This window comes from Elgaria multicarinata, chromosome 8 (assembly GCF_023053635.1).
Source record: "Elgaria multicarinata webbii isolate HBS135686 ecotype San Diego chromosome 8, rElgMul1.1.pri, whole genome shotgun sequence".
Classification (NCBI taxonomy): domain Eukaryota; kingdom Metazoa; phylum Chordata; class Lepidosauria; order Squamata; family Anguidae; genus Elgaria; species Elgaria multicarinata.
Genome location: NC_086178.1, coordinates 66,679,792 through 66,701,234, shown reverse-complemented (window position 1 = coordinate 66,701,234; position 21,443 = coordinate 66,679,792). Strand labels below are relative to the sequence as shown.

Sequence of the window (21,443 nt, the reverse complement as noted above, 5' to 3'; positions counted from 1 at the left end):
ATAGCTGCACCTACCTACCCTGTAGGAATCATGCAGGAAGCTGGGTCCTGGCAACCTTCAGATATTTATGGAAGCCAGGATCCTGCACACCATAGCAGTAGTGCTGTTTCTGACTAGTTCGTCCAAGACTGGGAGCTCTCCAGACTACTAATATCTGAATGTGTACTATTGTGATGACTCTAACCAGCCACAGCAGCCTTAATAGAAGATGGAAGGAGGCATCTTAAGAGCTCACTTGCCTGCACTGAAACTTGGGGAAGAAAACAAACCATTTTTTCAACTCAGGCACTAAAAGAGTTCCTTCATGTAAGAAAGGAGCAATGATAATCACCACAGTATTAACTGATTAATAGATGATGTATATTTACAAAGATATGAATCTATTAAATAAATATATAAGAGAGTTATTTTAAAATTTAGCGCTCAATATATTGACATATATTCTTCAAAACATGATAGAAATACAGTAATGCAGCCCTCCTGAACCTGGTGGCCCCCAGATGTTTTGGATTACAGCTCCCAAAATTCCTGACCATTTGCATGTTGGCTGGGGCTGAAACATCTTGAGGCCACGAAGTTGTGAAAGGCTACAATATGGATGCAATCCTATTCTCACTTACCTGGAAGTAAGACCCATATAACTCTTCATTGGCTTCCAATTCACTCCAATATAAACTTCTCCTGTTGACCTACAAAGCTTTTCACTGTCTAGCTCCTTCCTATCTCTCCTCTCTCATCTCACACTATTGCCCCGCTCGTGTTCTTCGCTCCTCTGATGCCATGTTTCTCACTTGCCCAAGGGTCTCTACTTCCCTTGCTCGGCTTCATCCATTTTCTTCCGCTGCCCCTTACACCTGGAACGCTCTTCCAGCACATTTGAGAACTACAAGTTCAATCGCAGCTTTTAAAGCTCAGCTAAAAACTTTTCTTTTTTCTAAAGCTTTTAAAACTTGATTTTGTTCTGACTTTTATACTGTTAGTTTTACTCTACCCTGTGCCTGTTTGGTGTATTCTCTTCCCCTTCTTATTGTTTTATTATGATTTTATTAGAATGTAAGCCTATGCGGCAGGGTTTTGCTATTTTATTGTTTTACTCTGTACAGCACCATGTACATTGATGGTGCTATATAAATAAATAAATGATAATAATAATAAAGTGTGTGTGTATTTGAATAAAATCAAATTCTTTTCATATTTTTCTGTGTTTAGACTTTAGACTAGCTCTGAAATGTGAATTGCCTTTTTTGTATTTCTAATTTATATTTATATTTATTTATTACATTTATATACCGCCCCATAGCCAAAGCTCTCTGGACAGTTTACAAAAATTAAAAACAGTGAACACTAAAAAGTATACAAAATTTAAAACCATCAAAACATAAAAACAACAATATAAAAACAACGGTATCCATTTTAAAACAACAGTTCTGGGGTCCGTTAGAAAACAAAAAACAAACTTAGCCTTGTTAAATGCTGTTAAATGCCTGGGAGAAGAGAAAAGTCTTGACCTTGAGCCAAAAAGATAACAGTGTTGGTGCCAGGCGAGCCTCATCGGGGAGGTCATTCCATAATTGGGGGAGGCCACCACTGAAAAGGCCCTCTCCCTTGTTGCCTGTACATCCTTTTATTTTTCAGGGTGGTGCACTGGGACTAAATGACACTTAAATGTCTCCTTTTTGTCATTTAGTGGCACTATTTTATAATCAATTTTGTTTTCATTCTAATTTTAACAAAAAGGATCACAGAAGGAGGCACCTGTTCCCAAAAGAGCCAATTGCTAAGATTTATTACAACTAAATGCTATCTATCTGACACCATTAGAACCATGAGAGGACCTGTCTATTTGGCACCATGCAGAGGTACCTGATAGACTAGTATTTGTGCAAACAGCATGTGAAAGTTTAAGTTTAAATGGATACTGTTGTTTTATACTGTTGTTTTTATGTTTTTGATGTTTTTAATCTTTTATACTTTTTAATGTTCACTGTTTTTAACTTTTGTAAACCACCCAGAGAGCTTCGGCTATGGGGCGGTATATAAATTTAATAAATAAATAAATAAATAGGAACCAAGCCTTCCAAAACTTGTTGTATTGTAATAAATCTGATTAGTTTCTCCTTTTGCATTCTTCTTTGTTTCTGTGCCTCCCTCCTAGATTTTGGTTTAGTTTTATTTAAATTTTTACACCGCTACAAACATATAATTGATGTTGCTGAGCTCACAGTGTCAGCTGACAAGTAATACTCATCTCAGTTATAAGTATTATGATTCCCCAACTTCTTCTCTGGGTTTTAGATTTTAATCTGAGCCAGAGAAGAAATCCTCCTCAAACCCAGCCAGCCTCCATCCCCCTCCCCTTTCCCACCAATTATACCAAATGCCTTTCCTTTAATCTTGGGGAGGGGGGAGAGAGAGAACGGGAAGAAAGTCTCTGTTCCCTGTTCTTTTTGGGCCAAGGCCCCAAACAGGCCCCAGAAAATGCTCAGCTTATTTCAGAGACATTCCAGTGCAAGTGGGGTGAAGGATCATCCTTTTACAGATGACATACCAAAAACAAAATAAATCTTAAAGTGAACAATGGAAACTATCTACTACTAGAGTTTGATAATATTAGATATAGAGCCAATTCAGACATGCATGTTGATGGTAACAATCAGTGATTACCTGCTGACTGGGGTGGGCTGTGGCATGGGGAATCCCACCCCCCCCAAAAAAAAATCAGGCTGAGGCATCTTCTGTAAGTGGGCTGAGAAAGCAGAGAAGTCCGCTTCCATCAGTTCTGTTATGCATGCTTAATTTTAGATCCTGCTTAACTTTGGATTCCATTGTTTAAATAATGAACCCATGCTACCTTGTGATGCAAGTTAGCAAAATTATTCATCCCATGCACTGGCCTCTAAAGAAAAGGTGACAAGCATCTTGATCACGTCTGTCAAAACCCTCTTTTTTACACTCTTCTATATTTCCTATCAACAAGGACATGAGCAACCCAAAAACTGTACTGTATGTGTCTATTCCATTTAGTGGTTTTTCAGTTTCCAGAACAGTAGCAATTACATCTGCTACTTCAGCGGAAGACAAGGGAGGCTGAATCCTAGTGCCAGAACTTGGTAACATAGCAGCTTCTTACTACTGGGTACTCTAACCTGTAATAGCAAAGCATGAGCTAGCACAGCCTGTGTACTCAAATACTTCAAGCGCACACAGTTTTTGAGCAAAATGTATGACCACATTCACACTTTTACAGGAACTTAGGGTCTTACTTTACTGTAAAACTGATCTTAAAGAGAATCCATAGCATATAAGCTCAAATATACATATATTTATCTTCAGCTTTTTTTTAAAAAAAAAAATCTTACCATGTCTTTATGTTAACTTCATATCTGTAAAGATCATCAACCAATCCATATTTATTACCAGGCAATGCTTTGTATCCACCATGAACATAAATGGATTTTGTTGTATCATCATAGACACTGGTATGGCCATATCCACCTTGTACAATTGCTCCTTTCGTTTCTGGTATGAACCAAGAATTTGACCCTTTAAAAAATGGGATATAGTGAAAAGGAAATTGAAGGAAATCAAATACATTGCTACCTTAACATTCCAAAGGAAGAGTCCTTCCCTCAAATTAGTAATTGTTAAAAAGTAATTATAAAATCTGATCCTAATAACTCTCAAGTTTTAATCTATGCAAACTAAATTATATTTATTTTTTTCTAAGTACTGCAGCTTCACATAAATTCATATTAATGCATCTATATGTGAAATCAATGGCAGTAAGGTGGGGTGGTGGTTAGCAATTAAAGTAGGATGTGCTCTCAACAAATGTCTTTACCAGATGTACAAATACTAGAAAAATGTATACAATATCAAAATAATAATCCAAACAGTATGATTTTTATCTAACAATAAATATACATAAATAACATTAAAAGATTATATAATTCAATTAATAAGGCTAACACAAAATGCATAACTTATCAATATTAAAGTCAATTAATAAATCTCATTAAAAAATCATAAGCTTTCAACAATACATTCCTACACTACACATTACAAAACACTGTTAGAAAAATTGTGGATTACAACCCAATTAAATCAAATAAAAAGGCATCCAGATGCAGTTTCAAAAGGAAAGTTTATTTTCCACCTCAGGTACCAAAAATCTCTTTGTACAAAGGTCCCTTTCCCTTGCCAGTGTAAAGGAAGAGGCCCAGAACAGAAGTTTACGTTTCATTTTATACAGGGGGAAACATTGTACACAAATAATTGGTTGCCAGCTCAAATCGTCACACCTCATTCTCCTCCCTGTTTTCTGATATGCCCAGATGGGGAGAGACCCTGTTGACCTTGCAAAACTCCATTATCACATGATTCCTTTAGTAATGAATCCTGGGACACTCCTGCCACATATTCCATTGTCTTTAACTAATCCCTGTCCACCACTCCCTCCCTGGTTCCCCCCCCCCCTTCGCAATGTCCCCTGGGACATTCCTGTCCCACCTTGCCTAAGTGGCAGAAACCTTCCCTTCCCAAATTCCCGCTGGAGCATGTGGAAAGGAAGATGAAGAAGAAGCCCCCAGCCCTCAAGATGGCACCTGACAGTCCTTTCGATGCTTCCCACCTCTTATTTCTCTCCCTGGTTTCCCACTGAGCTGTGGGAAAAGAAAATAAGAGGTCTGTGTGTATGCCAGCTGCAGAAGCAAGCACCTGGCCATTTAACTAGCGGCTAGGGCTCATCCTTTACACATCAGTAAGCGACCTTACCCAAATAGGTAAATGGGACTTTTCTCTCCTACCTGGGAGTAGAGGGTCTATTCTACTCGTCTAAATCACTTAGAAATCACCCAAGGGTGGCATTTTGGGAAAGGGAAATGAGGGGTCTTGGAAGAAGGACGGGAGAGAAGAGATGGGCAAAGGGAGGAGTAGGAAATCAGTTATTCTTCCATAACACCACAATGCACAGTTTAATAAAAAACAAAACAAAAAAAACATTATATGAGTTTTGTTACAATCCTGTTTAGACAAATGATGTCACCAAACCTTATAATTATTGGATTAGGAAAATGAATTTGTCCAGCTCATAATAATTGTCTGTACAGAACTGACCAGCATTTCTTCCCGATGTTCTAGTTCATCTCAGAAAGAAAATCAAATTCTATTTACATGCAGACAACATTTAGCAGACCAGGGCATCTAAAGCCAGTTGCTTTGTAGAACCATGTGCAAAAGTTATTTAAAGTTTAACCCTTTATTCTTACTGACCCTCTCACTGATTGCTCTGAACTATGTGACCAGTCCCCCCAAATAAGCAGCATTTTATTTGGTGAGAGAGTATCAATTTGGATCAATTATCTTGATTTTTTTCCCCTGTAGGTGTCTTGTGCTTGTTGTCCTGAAGTTAGATCTACAGCTTTTTTCTGTTTCCAGGTGTGTGCTTTGGAAAGGATAGCAATTAAATTTCCAAGTGACTCCCCATATGGTTGGCACTGGAAACTACAGTTATCAGGAGACATGCACATGTGGCAACAGTACAAATCATAACATAACTCTTGGGAAGTTTTTGTTTTCCGAATGCTTGCCAAAAAAAAAAAAAACTTATAATGATTGAGCCAAATCTGAATCAAGCCAAAGGGAGTTCACCTATTAATAGTTTAGATCTCTATAGCAGAGCCAAACATTTCACATCACCTAGATGTGCAACACTGCATACGTATAATGAGGCATCCTGCTTTTTTCTGTTTTCCATGCTTATATTTAGGTAACATGTAGTATGGCTACATTAGCCTGTCCACTTATATTATAGGGTAGTGCAGAGTCCATGGCTAAGAAATCATACAAATCATCATCATCATCATCATCATCTATTTATTACCCGCCTCTCCCTATGGGTCGAGGCAGGGTACAACACAAATGCAAAACACCATAAAATACATATAATTGATTAAAACATATAAAACTAATACATTATTAAAAAGCAGCACATTATTAAAAGGCATCTTAAAATTCGACTGGATAGGCCTGCCAAAAGGGATCAGTCTTTATGGCTTTCTTAAATTCCGGAAGACTCTTAAGTTGATGAATCTCTCCCGGCAGGCCATTCTACAATCTGGGAGAGGCAGAAGAAAAGGTCCTCTGGGTAATGGTTTTCAGCCTTGCTTTTGTTGACTGGAGTAAATTCTTCCCAGAGGACCTGAGCATGCAGGGCAGTTTGTACGGAAGAAAGCGATCCCGCAGGAAACTTGGACCCAAACCATGTAGAGCTTTTGTCAGGATCTGTCCTGCTGCAGAGGATTTGAAGGACCCGGGCCCAGTGCTGCAGAGGATTTTCAGGACCCAGGCCCAGTGTTGGGAGCTGGCTTGCTGCGAAGTATTTGTGGGACTCAGGCCCACTGCCAGCAGCATTCCTGGATGGGCTGATGTAGACCAGCTGGGAGCAGCTGGGAAAAGGGCTATATAAGACCAGCACTCCCACTCTAGCCTTTGCCTCAGCAACGCAGCTCTTGGATCTGCTGTAGCTTGTTCCTACTCCTTGAGATGCCGGACCTTGCCGTGCCTGAACCTCTGTTTTGTCATGACCATGTCTCTTGCCTCTGACCCTGCTGCTCTTGGACTCAGACCCCTGCTTGCCCCCAGACCACATCTCTTGCCTCTGGCCCTGCTGGAACACTGCTGCTCTTGGACTTGGACCCCTACTTGCCCCCGGACCACGTCTCTGGCTTCCGCCACTGCTCGGACTCAGGTTTGCCTTTGGACTCTGAACCCCGCTATTCCTGGACTCTGCCTTTGACTCTGGCCCTGCTTGGACTTCGCGTACTCCAGGACTCTGAGCCTTGCTCATTCTGGGACTTTGCTCTCACCTCTGGCCCTGCCACCCCTGGCTAGTATTATTAAAGGAAGGCCTTCTCAGACGTGTGTGGGGCTCTGTTACTCTTTAGCTTTCCTGGGTCCCGGCCACCCAGCCCTCGAATCTGGCTGCCCACGCCTCGGATCATTTCAGCTTTAAAGGTAATAACCAACACTTTATACTTTGCCCAGAAATTAATTGGCAGCCAGTGAAGTGATTTTAAAGCTGGTGTAATATGGTCATCCCTAGCTGTACCAGTGACCAACCTGGCTGCCACTACTTGCAGTTTCCAGACTAGGCACAAAGGAAGCCCTATGTAGTGTGCATTGCAGAAGTAGAGCCTCGAAGTTACCAGTACATGCACTACCATCTTTAGGTCTTCCAACTAAAGGAAGGGGTGCAGCTGGCATATCAGCCAAAGCTGATAGTAGGCACTCCTGGCCGTCGCATCTATCATTTGGAGCAACGGATTCAGGAGCACCCCCCAAGCTCTGAACATAGTCTTTCAGGGGGAGCGTTACCCCATCCAGAACTGGTTGACACACCTCCAAACCCAGGTTGGGGGCTTTGACAGCAAACACCTCTGTCTTGTCTGGATTCAGCTTCAGTTTGTTTTTCCTCATCCAGTCCCATTACCGCCTCCAAGCATTCATTCAGAGGAGACACACTATCTTTTGCTGGCTTTCCTCTTGTCTTATAAATTCACAGAGACATAAGCTATTCTATTTGCCCAGGCACCCTAGTAGGCTAGTTCCCCTTTCCCAACCATTTGCATTTTGAGAAACCACTCAGCCATTAGTCAGTGACATCTTCACAAACAGAACAAGACAGGACATCCAACTAGCCTGAGGATTGACTCAGTGTAACTCAAACTCAGTCTCCTGCCTAAATAGGCACAATGAGATACACAGAAATAGACAAGCCTGTTTCTAAAGTGTTTGTGGGTGCAACCCAATCTGATTACCGCCTGCTAAACAGAAGCTTTTAATCTCAAAGACATTTGAGATTCTTATGCCTGGCAGGATGGGAGGAATGACAGGTGATTTTGCCCCTCTGTCACCATATATATATATATATATATATATATATATATATATATATATATATATATTCATTCTAGGTGGACCTCTGAGCCTGTCTAGAGGATTTGTGCTGCCACAGACAGGGGCATGTCTTGAGAAGCCATAGGATTTTCTGTATCCCAGCCTCTCTTCTCCCCAACCTGCCCAGCAGAACACCACAACCCCCTTTTTGACCTCATAAAGTCATATGAGCCTACTCTTATGACCTTGGTAAACAGGGACTGTAGTTCTTTCTGCAGCGGTTGCAAGGGGTGGGGATTGGATAGAAGTACTGTCTATGGCTTTGGGAGGGGGAAACTGAAAAATCCTATGGTCCCTGGGATGCTCTCTAAGAAAAAATTTCAAAATTAACATCGTATTAGAAAAATAATTCCCTTTGTCATAAGGAAAGGAAAGGAACCTCTCGTGCAAGCACTGGGTCATTACTGACTCTTGGAGGGACGCCAGCTTTCGCTGACGTTTTCTTGGCAGGCCTTATAGCGGGGTGGTTTGCCGTTGCCTTCCCCGGCCGTTATTACCTTTCCCCCAGCTAGCTGGGTACTCATTTTACCAACCTCGGGAGGATGGAAGGCTGAGTCGATCTGAGCCGGCTGCCTGAAACCAGCTTCCGCTGGGATCCAACTCAGGCCGTGAGGAGAGTTTCAGCTACAGAAACTGCTGCTTTACTGCTCTGCGCAACACAAGGCTTTTTTGTCATAAAGCAGTGTCCAAAAATTTAAATCTTGAAAGGTATGTTATACTACTTGTCAACTAAAGATAATTTTACACATATTAGATAGGATTGCTCTGTAATTATTTTGGGGATTATTTTGTACATGCAGTATGTATAATTACATTTGTCTATATCATGTGATCCTTTGGCAGTTTTGTTTGGTTATGTACGTGCAGGTAGATTCTAGTTGGAATATACTGACTGCTACTAGGATTTTGGTTGCTCAAAACTAGAGATACTTTGCCTGTGTGCATTTATATATATATGTATATATTGTTATTGGCTCTCATCTAATATTTAACACCCTTACATGGTATGATTGTATTTTTCTTTTTGTTGAAATCTAAAATCAGTGCATTTCTAGGGTTTTTTTAATGGAAAAATATTATAGATTGTATGTTTGTCTTATAAGGGTGTATATTTTTCAGTATTTATTACATTTCTTAAAATAAAATATTTTTAAAAGAAATTATACTATTCCTCAAAGGTTTTGATAGTTTTCCAAAAGTTCTACAAAGCTGCACTTTGTAAGTGCTTAACAGAAGTATTATTAAGGTAATTAGTTCTGTCAAGTACTAAATGCAAAACAAAAGGTCATGTGCTGCCCCATTCCTAATCATCCCTGTCAAATAGTATCAGGCATTGCATATCCAGCATTTGGTGGAATGTTGCATTCATTAAAGAAACTCATAAGTATGGTTGGCTCATTGTCAGTTTAGTATGACAGGAAAAGTTTGACAATTATAAACTTTAGATAAATAATTTAGCTGCATCAGAACCCTAACAAAAAGTTTGGTCTGGGTTAGAATGTAGACTAGTTAAACCAGAAACAAATATGCTCATCATCTGAGGGTGGTCCAGTGAAGAAATCCAGAACCCAGCATTGAAGCCAGGCAAACATAAGAACAGAAGCAGATAAATTGGAGGGAATAGGACACATACACCAATCAATACAACAGTATTGGCCAATCCACAACAAGGTGAATGTTAGTTGTATTTGGAAAACATGGAATATGTACTATTATTGTAAAAATGCTTACAACTTAAAGAAATTCCTTAAGGCAGGAGTAGGCAGAAGATACATATTTAGGTATTTGGGACTTTGACTCCCAGAAATCCCTGACTGCATAGCCAGTGGCAGGAATGTTGGGAGTTGAAGTCCAAAACATCTGGAGATCTACTTTCTGTCCAACCCCAGTTTAACGAGTCTTCGTTGTTATATTTTTACTGTACACTGTATTCCAGTTGCTATATGTAATCTGAAAGATAGCCATTCCCAGAATGAATCTTTAATTACTCTTACTTAGGTTGAAGTTGACTCACATAACCATTTGGATCTGGTGCCAGCACAGTAAATCCATTTTAAGTTTACTTTATATGTGTAGTCTGGCCATATGGTGCTTATCTCCTAGAATATTGTCAACCTCCCTTCACAAGTCTGTGATTCTACCTGAAATATGTTAGGCTAGTCAGAATAAAATAATTGCTAGCATGTCTTGAGGGTTGCTCTTCTCCCATTTCTGCTCTACAATACTTCCAGAAACAAACACTCAGGTGAACACTTTCTTCAGAAGATGCCGTTAATAGCAAGCTGTGTGAAACTTCTCCAAGGGAAGCAAGACCAATGAAGAAGTATGAGTAGTTGTAGAGGGTAGTTCACCATGTTCACAAAGATAATGGGTAAAAAAAAGGCCTTTATCAGCTAGGCAAAAAACAACAACCATGCCTCTTGCTGTTGCAATATCACAACAATTTCAGTACCTTGTGCTTCTTTTTTCTTGGGCTGGGAATGGGCAGCTCTATGTCTATTTGCTGGACAGCTCCCTATGTCTAGCTGAACTCTATTCAGACAAATCTACCCCCTCACCTGTGATTCCCCTCTGCTCTTCCAGTGTGGCTGTGGGGAAGAGAGCAGATGTTTTTGCTTCCAGATTTGATTAACTGTGGTTTGTTGGGAAATGAAGGGAAGGCTACTTTCAGGCCATGATCAACAGCCAAAAAAGAGGAGCACCTACTCCTACCAGTGCCCAATTCTTGCCTAAAATGCTTCCCAAAGGCTGTTTCCCCCTCAGCTGGGATCATATACGGTTTCAGAGGACAGCTGGCAGGAAACTAGAAAAATGCTGTGAAGTGAGAGAGACAATTTGCAAAGAAGAATGAATAAAGTCTTAAATACCTCCTCACTTATGCCATTTTTTTCTTGCAAATGTGCTCCAAACACAGAACGATCCTCATAGAATCATAGAATAGCAGAGTTGGAAGGGGCCTACAAGGCCATAGAGTCCAACCCCCTGCTCAATGCAGGAATCCACCCTAAAGCATCCCTGACAGATGGTTGTCCAGCTGCCTCTTGATCCACATCAGGCAAGTAAACCAAAAACCTGCACCCTTTTGGTGTCTGAACCTGAAATCAGACTAGGATATGGAAGGATGAACCCACCAGTACAAAATATCTTTATTCATTCATTTTTTTTAAAAAATGTGTTAATTCTGTTTCTCTAAAACAAAACAGTGCTTAAGGCTCTATGACAAAATATAACTATCACAAACTAACAGCACTTTTTGTTTTATCAATGAACACTGATAAAAACAAACAAGCACAAAATTTAAGACTTTTTTTTTAAAGACAGAATTCACCTACAGCATTTATAAACATCTGGGATATTGCACTGATGACTAATCTGACTTTCCTCTAGAAGTGTGGTCTTCAATTTGTCAAGAGCCAGTACCCGCCTAGAAACCCATCCTGAAACATGGATCTCGCTTGGGGACAGAGCCCAATGGTAATGAGGTAGAGCCCATGCACACAGGAGGCAGGATGGCATGTTAAACAATAACCTATATTAAGGAGTATTGCTTTTCCAAAATCTTACATTCCCCCATTCTAAGTGCATAACAAAGCTAGTTGATCACAGTTGCAGTTTACATATTATGTAGCATGTAGAAACACATATAAGCAGGAAATTATTAAAGAGTTAAGCATCCAGGCATTCTGGGAAAACTGTTAACCTATTTTACAGATGGGAAAGTCTATCCACAGTCAGTAAGTGCATGGGAGAAATTTCACTCATGCAAAGCACAACTCTAAAAAAAAAAGTTGCTTTTTTTCCTCCGGAAAGGACATAGAACCTTGCCGAACTGAACTGAACTCCATATTGCATGATTTAAGAACAACCTGGACCAACAAAACAGATCTGTACTTGGCCAACTAGCCCATAGAGGCAAAATCCTGAATAGCTCCATCTACCTCACTACACACATCTGGGGCCAACAGGCAAGAGTAGCTAGTGAGGGGCCACAACATAACAGGCTAAGTTGAGACCTTCACTGCTTTCCCTCTCTAGTGGCTTCTGTTGGGGGGCCAAAACCTATAGGGTTAGTCTGCTGTGTTTCCCTTTTGAAACCTCCATCCCTTCTTCTTTTCTAGAGGACATGGGAGGAGGAAGTTGAGTAGATCCCTAGTAGGAGAAAGAAGGAAGGCTTGAGGATGATGAGCAGAGCAGGTGTAAAAGGGGACCTTCCCATACAGCCAGAAGGGGGTGAGGGTAGAGAGGCAGCTGTAATGCAATAGGGGAATGAGAAGCAAAAGAGCTGAGCAGGAGCATGACTTGTAGGCCGATTTGCCAAATGAAAGACCCTTGGAGGACTGGGGCAGCTCATGGCCACAGATTGCTCTGGGCCCTACTTCATGAAGGGGGAAAAACAGAGCAAGGCACCCCTGGAAGATAGTGAAAAAATGGAGGGTGGGGTTACACAATTTTAAGTGAATGTGCCTGGTATGCACTTTTAATTGAAAACCTCTGTGGTTCAAAGTCAATGTAAATAAGCTGGGCATCTATATTATGAACTCTCATTTCCTTTTTTATTGTGGGGTTGCCCTCTCTATTTAGGTGCTTACTGTAATAAACAACTATTAGTGACACCTCTCTTTCCTCTGTTGCAATTAGTCTAAAAAGCTAATTTCTTTTTCAAACAAAATAAGCATTCCATAGAAGTTGATCAATTTTTACAATTAGATTTCTGCTATGTGGAAGTCCAGAACTGTGTTTATGTTCTTGAGGCATTATCACCACCTCTGGGTCTCATACTAGAGCAAAGGAGCATCCTTTTGCCCTTTCTTGCTGCTGTGAAAATTATGGCTTTGGTGGGGAATCTATAAATCTCAGGAGGGAATTGTGTGGATGCTTTTACTAACGTGGACCATAAAGCTTTTCTGGGTTAGTCCACAGGGAAATTTATTTTGCTTTAGGTTAGCAATACCTCATAAACTCTCTAAGAATCTCAATGTGAGTCTCAAGGAGAATATAATATTATTGCTTTGTTTTAGCTCAAGCAAGATATCTTAGAACATTTCTGAATAAAGTCTCTACTGGACTGACTTGTTTGGATTAGTAGCAGACTGGCGTCTGCTCTCAGAGCCAACTGAAGCTTCTTTAACCAAAGAAAAAAAAACTAAGAGCATTTTTGGCTCTAAGCAGAGCTGTTCTTTTTTCAGAGAGAGGGGGAGAGAGAGAGAGAGAGAGAGAGAGAGAGAGAGAGAGAGAGAGAGAGAGAGAGAGAGAGAGAGACATGTGTGTTTCCTTTGCTCTCCCACTGAGATTTTGCCAAAAAGCTCTAGGGTGAAATATCTAAGTGAAATGTAATGATAATTAGACTTAGAAGTTCCTTTTGGCAATCCTCTCCTTCCCAACAACTCCTCCCCAAAGGCTTTTACATTGTAGTAGAGAGAAAATGTCAAGGTGATAATTTTACTATAAATATAGCCTTTTTAAAACCCTAATTGAAATATATCTATTTAAAGTACAGGTCATTTGAAAAGAAAGGATCACCAAAATATAACTGTAATCTCTGACGAACATTTGTGCTGCTGTGTGTGGCTTAGTACTCACCCTACAATCCCTACCGCACGTAATAGTTGTAGGGTGGGTACAAAGTCACCCCTGCTACGTGCTGGATTTGGATGACAGGGGTAATTATGCATGGCTGCAATGCGGATAATTATGTAAGCAAGAGGTGGGCACACCGCATGCATAGGGGTGGGGATAGAAGACATGGTGGCTTCTTTTACCCCGTCGTTGCGCAATCGCAGCCACTGCCACAATCAAATTTCACATATATCAAAGGTGAGTAGACAGACTAAACCATATGACTGTTAAGTTGCTACAATAAAGGTCAGGCCACAAATCAGAAATGTTTCATATATGTATGCCATGTTCACCACTTTATGATTGCAGTATCAAGTGGAATCAAGATTAGGTTTGCTCCATAATTGTTTAATATGCTAGCAAAAAGCCTGTCATTATGAATGGAAGCACGTGTGTGTATACAAAAGACATAGATAGATGATAGATATAGATATCTAGAAGCCCCAGCAGACATGTTAAGGGAATCTCTGCACTCTGACCCAGCAGTATTTGTGTCAGTGGGTCTAGGGCACCCAATGATTTTGTTGTCACTGCAAGAATAGCCACATGTGTAGTGTTTTACCTTTTATGCAGAAGTGAATTGCAACCACTCACTTCTATGGAAGAAGTAAATAGGCATTTGTGGAAACACCACTAAAATAAGGAACAAGATTTAGCCTGTTATCTATATCCCAGATTGTGGTCATGCTAAAACGCAGTACAATAATAGTGGGAACTGAGATAAAAAGGAACATTTTTCCTTTTAAAGAATGTATTTTTCTCAATAGGATCAAACTGTGCTTTTACAGTAACAATATCTATCACTATTCTGGGTTTTCCGATCTGCTTTCTCGGTTGCTGAGTTCCAAAAAACAGACAGTATTGAGTTTGAATAACCATCTGGAATTTTATAGTTTAAAAATGATCCTACAGCTGCAGGTCTGTATATAAATGCTGCCTGGGAATTCAGGAAAGTTTATTACAAAAAGTATTCAGCTTTAGTTGAGAGAAGGTGTGGAGTTGAAATGAAACATAAGGATTATCAGCTTCAGAAAATGAACTATATAGTAGAGACCAGATCCTGCAAACTAAAGCTTTGTAAAACAAATCTGTGCTTACACAAATACCCAATGGCATTTGTAATAAAAAAAATCCCTGGCTACAACTCTTGTAATAACAAAATGTGCTCTCCATTATAAATTTCTCATTAATATTTGATGTACACAATCTATTATCATTGTACAGAAACACACGAAGTTGAGATTAATTCTAAATCATAACAACTGCTAACTGTGCAAAATTTATTTTGCCACCACTCACAGTTTAAAGCCATGAACTGAAGTTTATTAAAATGTGCTTTGGAGTAGAATCGGTTTTACAAATCCTCTACTAATATATTTTTAACATTTTAAGGGAAGTCATAAAATGGAAACAAGTCCTACACTTCAACTGCAGCCTCAGTAATAAACTATTCAATGAACGGTGAAATTTTCATTTCAGTTGTTAAGCGAAGCAGAAGCCCTCTCTTTAATCTAGCCATCCATATATCTTACATACACTGTTGCTTGGAATTCCTCCAAGTACTTAATACGTAGAAATATAATTTTCACTGTGTTAACTATTAATGAACAATGCAGTCACACACTCAGAAGTTATTATGATATGTTTCTCATTTTGTTTCTTCATTTATATTATAGTGTCTGTATAGTAAACTATACAGAAGACATTTTTCTTTCATATTTTGTACTACTGTTCAATTCTTGTCTGGCTTAGAAAGACCATAGGGGAATTAATGGCTCCAGTGTTGGTTGTCAGGTCTTTCTTCAGGTGCAGAATTTCAGTAGAGATTTTCAAATGCTAGACCTGTGCTCAAGAAAACTGTATTTGATGTTAGTAGCATGGGAGACTCTACATGTATGGTGTCTACAACTGTGTTCCATCTTCAATATTAAGCAAGGCTGGTGTAGCAGACTTTATATTCCTGTATATCATTCATAGGAATGATGTATGCACTACCAACCAGTTCAAAACCAAAGTGGTTTTTATGTTCTAAGGCTTTCACAGTATATCCAATATAAATTGGTCCTTACTTTGTGTTGGTATTAAATTAAAAGTATTATTTCCCTTTCCCTCTCCTTCCCCCACCCCATTGAGAGAGAGAGAGAGAGAGAGAGAGAGAGAGAGACTAGCTATGTCTTTAACATGTAGTTTGATTTCTTTAAAAAAAGGATTACAATTTTGTGAAAAATAGGTAAACATCAGATCTTATTTATGATGCCTAGACTGAACCCCCATGTTCAATAGCAATACATTAAGGAATATCCATTGCTGTGGAGCAAGAACAGAAGAAAAATATCTTTAGGACACACCAGGAGAGATCTCGTGTTTGCCACTAAGAGAAACTAGATGTTAGACTGTATGGAAATTCTCCTGATCCTGCAGGATCCTTCTTATGCTCGTTTCCTATACAACTCACGTCCCTCATTGGATTTCACCTAAGGTTTTCCCAATCTTAACTAGAAACTGCATAGCTCACGATTCTAATTGATGCATTCACTATTAGTATTTCTAACATTCATAAATACTGCAGCAACTCTAGGAATGGGAAAATCTCTAGGAATGGGAAAATCGAGCACCTGCTTATAATCAGGCACCTCCTAGCCTATTACATTACTTCAAACATCACGTAACTGAAGTTGCAATAATAAGTACCAAGAAAGACTGCAGCCTGGCTATCTTTATTGACTGTAGTCCTGACGTTATTACTTAAAATTGAACAATTTATAATTCATTGGTATAAATACTGCAGGCACCAATTAAAGGTTATTAAAGAACCCTATGCACAATTCATTTCTTTAAAAATAATAATCAGATGTATACTTCAGAACAATAGAAAAAAAATTCTTCACATCCCTGTTGCTATTTAATGAATGTGACCTCATTAATTAATAGCTATATTGTTCATGTTTCAACTACAAAACAACGCACTTCAACATGTTATGGCAACTTTAAAAAGAAATCTTTGTGCAGAAAGAAACACTTAGTTGTGGAGCATTATTTTTCTTTGTACTTATACGTGAACAAGGTGGTACAGGAGTGCATCCTGCTGGACTTGAGTAAAACTGCAGAGTTCAAAATTACAGGGTGATTTTAAAATCCATATTCGTGTAATGCCTTTATTAGGCCAACCAAAATACCACAAAATTGTGCCAGCTTTTGTGATACCCAGTTTTCTTAGCAGGCAAGATGTTACAAAAAGACAGGTTGAAACCTAAATATAACTAAGTCTGGTGGGGAGGGTGGCGACAAGTCAGATCTGGAGCTGTCCCTGGGGATTGTAATTGTTTATAGTATGGCCAATTATAAACCTGACACTAAATGGCAATGACATTAAATTCCTGCATGGTAAATGCTGAATTACTTTCAGAAGAAGAGGGGATGGGAACCAGGTCTCACCCTGTTGTTAAGCCTAATATTTTCATCAGTGATTTGGAAACCTCAACAGCAGCACCTGACCGTTCATATCAGCTACCACCAATGAGGTGACGTTTTTAGGTTTAAGGGAAGTATTTTAATGTCAGATGTGGTGGGTATGCACTTCAGAGGAGAGGAGGGGTGGATTTGGGATTAATAACGGCCTTTATGGAATGAGCCTTTGGGGTAGGGATCCTATTTCAGGAGCCATTTCCCGTGGGTAAGAGACAAGGGGGGCTAGGGTACAAGTTCCCTATTAGAACATTACCCAATGAATGCAACTTACTCCCACTTCTCTCTCTGCATTACTTGGTGATCTGCTAAACAACTATATGACAATCTTCCTCAGCTTACATCATTAAGTCAGATCCTCTTCACATATTTTTTAAAATTAAGAGCTGCATATCCATTTCAGGAAGATAATGGGCAATTCATGCCTATTAGGAGATATGCAACATCCCCCTTCCCTTCCTCCAGAATGGCAAAAAGAGGAAGCATGAATGACTTTTGCCTTCTTCTCTTTCCGCTTCTGAAGGAAAGGAACACAAACTCATGCATACTTCCTCCTTCACTACTTCCCACTAATGTGAGCTTAGTAAGAGTTAATTCCTTTAGCACAGCACTAAGGGAATGGAAGAGAAGTGATTAGGCCAATAATACAGATTCATGTTCTTTGGCTATTTCCCCTTACCCTCTCTTTCAATCTCCCCTACTCCCATTTGCATCAGAATATTTTATACCAATTAATGAGAACACATGGGATGAATTAATAAAAACTTACTGATATAATACTCTTGTACACTGCTTGTGTAACCATATATTACAGAGTAACCAAAAATCACGACCATGACAACATCCCTGCTATCCAGCTCCACTATGTGTGCAGAGTGACCCTCAACCGCATATTGCTGGCCATGAAGAGTTGGAATTCTGGTACTCCATGTTTGACTAGGTATGTTGAAAATCCATAATTCATCAGTGACATTCCCGGTACTTGTTTCAATTTTGCCTCCATACATGTAAATGTCATCCTGTTTTAAAGGGGGGAAAACAAACATGAGATGAGTGTAAACTTCAAATACAGTAAAAAGCAAAAAGTATGATAAACTACAATTGTGATGTTATTATCCTTTACCAAATGGAAGTGAAACTGGCTTAAAGATTATTTTTAATTTATACTACATTTAAGCATCTAAATGAGATCTTATACCCACAGTACATTTAACCCAATTTTCCCCACAACTCCTAGTGTGAACCGACCAGAGAGCTTCGGCTATTGGGTGGCATAAAAATGAAATAAATAAATAAATAGTTAGAGCCATTATCACTTTTCTTCCAATGTTAATATCAATTGAAGTGATGTTATCCCTACCCATTCTTTCTCAGTGCAGCTAACAAATAAGAAACGACCCTCAATAAAATCATATCTTTCATCAGAACAAAGCATTTTTCAGTCCTTTCTTCAAGTGCTGAAAAATTACTCCATCTCTATCCACACAAGCATCTGTCATTTTACTTGACCAATGAACTATGATCCTTTCTTATATATGTTTTGTTGGACTCCAGAACCGTTCATGATGTCCACACCTGCCAAATTCTATTTCTTATTCTCATATGAGTTTTCTTCTTTTTGTAAACCAATTCCTAACAAATGCCCTCTAAATATATTTAAACTAAAATGTTTGGGCAGCCAAGATTGCCCTATTGGTTAAGTAGTTCTCTAATTAATAGAAACTGAACACTGAGATTAGTTTTGCCTATACCAGCTCTTCTAATATCCAAAGTGAGCTTTACTTGCAGCAGTAGCTAAATTCTGGAAGCAGACTCTCCCCAGTCGCTGCTGATTGCAGGGGGAACTTAATTATATGTTTCTTCATAAGGAAAAACGTATATATCACATCAATGATACATTCCAATATGACATAAACACATAACTGAGCTGAAATGCTACAGCCACTTGCGTGGGACTAAGCTCCAATGACCTCAACTCAACTTACTTTAGAGGAGCAAGTATAGGATTATGCTGTTGGGCTATTTGTCAAAACACAAATTGTTAAAGTCCTGAAACTGGGAGTAGAATGAAGTGCTATTCCTTTCAGTAAAAGTTATTATTATTATTATTATTATTATTATTATTATTATTATTATTATTCTGCCTTGGTTTCTCTGCAGCAGTTTTCTGAGGCTGCATAAAGAAGATGAAAATTCAAAAAATGGCTATCACAACCAATAAAGAAAAACTAAATATTTATTTATTTTTGTTTTAATTGATCAAATAAGGCTGTATAACTATGGTGCAAACAATTTGGGTAGGAAAACAAAGGAATACAACTATTAGAAGGATTGTGTTGGCTGATCTCAATAGAATTATTGGGAGTTTGAATACAAATAGAAAAGGATCATGAAAGATATCCTGATCTTTTAGTTTAACCTGGCTTTCACTTTGATTAGTAAGGAGTGATTAGCAAGCATTATATTATCTGACAAGTATATCTACAGAGAGAGAAAAGCTGCTGAAAAAACTGACAAGTATATCTACATGGAAAGTTAATGGCTATATTTGAAACAAGAAGCATACAACAGCACCCTCCCTGGAAGAATCAATTTGATCTATTCTCTTAACTTCATTCCTGTTTCATTCTTGTTGGATGTGATTGAAACAAATTTGATACCACCCCCATATTCACCTAAAACCATACAGTGAGCCGACAGTACACACAGAAAGTAATCTGAATGAACATTCTGGAAAAAGAACTCTAAAATATTGGGTCAGGCACATATTTAGTTCTTTATAGGCCACAAATTCCAGGGATCTGATTCCATTCTAGCCTAGAAGCTTACAAGTGATGTGTAAATTCAAAAGCATCAGTGCTTTACTATTTACTCTTGTGGAGGATCCAATCCTGTATTGCACACTTTGAGGGGAGATGGAGCAAGAAGTGCACGTGTGGAGGGAGAGAAGAGAAAGGGGGAATGACAGAGATGAAAAGGGAGAGAGCAGAGATTAAATTCAATGGAGATTATTGTGATGGTGGTTAGGAGCGAGAGAGGGTGAATGGGGTTGGGGTTAAAATATTTGGGGGAACTGGTATCTGGGGCAGAAAGGCAGCATTGGAGATTAAGAATGTGCAGGAGAGGGGGGTATGGAAAGATGGGGAATAGATAGCATAGAGAAATTAGATTTTTACACAGTGCACTGAAGGAAGACATTGTTGTGCTTCAGACCTTTACACAGATTACATAGAACCACCGATTACAAAGGAGCACTAGTGCAGCCTTCACAGGAATTGTTCTTGGTATTTATTTGCTGTCAACTCAAATGTACCAATCTCAACATATTTTGGATTATGAGGAATAAAAAGCAGGAAATTATACTAAGAAAGTGGTAAATGGAATGTGTAATGGGCCCCAACAGTTAATAGTACGCTTCAGTACCACAATAAAGCATTAGTGTAGATCTAACCAAGTCCCTTTATGCATTACAATACAGATTGCACCACCACTCACTAATGACAATAGATTACTATATAAATTTTCTTCCCATTGCATTCTTTTAAAGTAGTTTCTCCCTACTCCCCACTGAACAACCTCCATCTTGATTACGTTTACAAATTTGACCATTTATTTTATTTTATTTATTTATTACATTTGCATACCATGCCATAACCGAAGCTCTCGGGGCAGTTTATAAAGATTAAAAGCATTGAACAATTAAAAACCAATATACAAAATTTAAAACCATAAAAACAGACTACATACCAACTATCCAGGGGTCATTTTAAAAACTCAACATATGCTGTTAAATGCCTGGTAGAAGAGAAAAGTCTTGACCTGGCGCTGAAAAGATAACAATGTTGGTGCCAGGCAAGCCTTGTTGGAGAGATTGCTCCATAGTTGGGCGGGGGCACCACTGAAAAGGCCCTCTCCCTTGTTGCCATCCCCTGAGCTTCCCTCAGAGTAGGCACTCAGAGGAGAACCTTAGATGTTGAGCATAGTGTATGGGTGGGTTCTTGTTGGGAGAGGGATTCCATCAGGTATTGTGGTCCCAAGCCATGTAAGGCTTTATAAGTTAAAACCAGCACCTTGAACCGGACTTGGAGACAAGCAGCCAATGCAAGCGGGCCAGAGTTGGTCTTATATGTTTGAACCTTCTGGTTCCTGATATCAATGTGGCCGCTGCATTTTGCACAAGCTTCAGCTTCCAAACCACCTTCAAAGGCAGCCCCACTTAAAGTGTGTTGTAGTAATCTAACTTGGATGTTACCACAGCATAGATAACTAAAGCCAGATTATCCCTGTCCAGACAGAGATGGTTCTAAGAGAACCGCCAAGCTATGAACCTGCTCCGTCAGGGGGAGTGCAACCCCATCCAAAACAGATTGAACACTGTCTATCCAGTCAAAAGAATCAGCATCTCA

At 39.3% G+C, this 21,443-nt stretch overlaps 1 protein-coding gene across 2 annotated transcripts in view; it reads right to left on the bottom strand.

The window, feature by feature from the left end:
- ATRNL1 (attractin like 1) overlaps positions 1–21,443 on the bottom strand; it is a 682,244-nt gene that overhangs the window by 551,534 nt on the left and 109,267 nt on the right. For both annotated transcript variants that reach the window (XM_063132703.1, XM_063132704.1), the window contains exons 8-9: positions 17,807–18,056; positions 3,360–3,543 (exon numbers count right to left, since the gene is read on the bottom strand). In XM_063132703.1, coding sequence (XP_062988773.1) covers positions 3,360–3,543; positions 17,807–18,056 — 434 coding nt within the window. The remainder of the gene's footprint in view (positions 1–3,359; positions 3,544–17,806; positions 18,057–21,443) is intronic.